The following is a 939-nucleotide window of genomic DNA, read 5'->3' as shown; positions in this document are numbered from 1 at the left end:
AAAAAAAAATCATTTATTGGTACCAAGTGGTAGCTGGGTGATTATAATATACATATTATGAATAGATAAAAAGGAATTATAAAATAAAGATTATTTAGTATTTTTAATTTTATATAAATTTAATGGACAAAAAATTTAATCGAGAAGTTTCTTATTAAAAATAATAATAATAACAGAGCAAAAGTCAAACATCTCAACGATTTTTTATTTTTTTTTTTGCAATGCAAACATCTCAAGGAATTGAGGACATCCCGAAAGCATATGTCATTTATAGATCCAATTATTCAATTATTGAAAATTCACAAATTAAAGTGAAATACTTGATAACAAAAGAGAAAACTGGTCAACGACTTAACTCACTCTATTTCCAAATGAAGCCTCCATTTTCTGGGCCATTCGTTGTATACCCTCTTCGTATTTCCTTACTAGATCATCCAATGCCCACCCCTCCACGGGATCAACGGTGAAGGACCACTCAATCGCGCAACCACATTGATGATCATGATCATCACCAGGATCACTTCCAGGAACGATCTTCACCGTCGAAACGTATGACTCGAACCCAATGTTGCTATCCACTATCTCGTAGGTTAAGCTGTGTTGGGCGTGATCAACGGCTATCAGCCTCTCCTTTGACCAGCTGACGGGTTTGTCGCCAACGTTGGATGGGATCGAAAATCCGGAACAGTATCTGATGCAGCCGGGATCACCGTTGGTGCCGTGGATGCCGTGGCAAGTGGATAGACTTGGGAACCACTTTTGGAAGTTGAAGAAGTCTGTGAATAGAGGCCATATTTGGTCTACTGTGGCGTTTGATAGCTTTGCTGAGACCTTCCCTTCCCACTTTGCCTGTAATGCCTTCTCCATTAGAATTCTAGAGAGAGATACATAAATATTGAAAGCTTTTTTTTCAGAGGGATTCTCTCGCACTCTTTAAAA

At 38.0% G+C, this 939-nt stretch overlaps 1 protein-coding gene across 1 annotated transcript; it reads right to left on the bottom strand.

The window, feature by feature from the left end:
* Positions 1-327: 327 nt before the first annotated feature.
* Positions 328-932, bottom strand: LOC112094965 (lachrymatory-factor synthase-like). Its single transcript, XM_024176661.1, has one exon. The coding sequence runs from the start codon at positions 865-867 to the stop codon at positions 352-354; it is 516 nt and encodes a 171-aa protein (XP_024032429.1). The 5' UTR covers positions 868-932; the 3' UTR covers positions 328-351.
* Positions 933-939: the final 7 nt, after the last annotated feature.

Source organism: Morus notabilis, unplaced genomic scaffold, assembly GCF_000414095.1.
Source record: "Morus notabilis unplaced genomic scaffold, ASM41409v2 C11347038, whole genome shotgun sequence".
Classification (NCBI taxonomy): domain Eukaryota; kingdom Viridiplantae; phylum Streptophyta; class Magnoliopsida; order Rosales; family Moraceae; genus Morus; species Morus notabilis.
Note: the sequence above shows the minus strand (reverse complement) of the source record. Positions and strands in the feature narration are given on the sequence as shown.

Bases quoted from the DNA above. Each gene is read 5' to 3' on its own strand.
- LOC112094965 (XM_024176661.1), bottom strand. From the start codon at position 867: ATGGAGAAGGCATTACAGGCAAAGTGGGAAGGGAAGGTCTCAGCAAAG.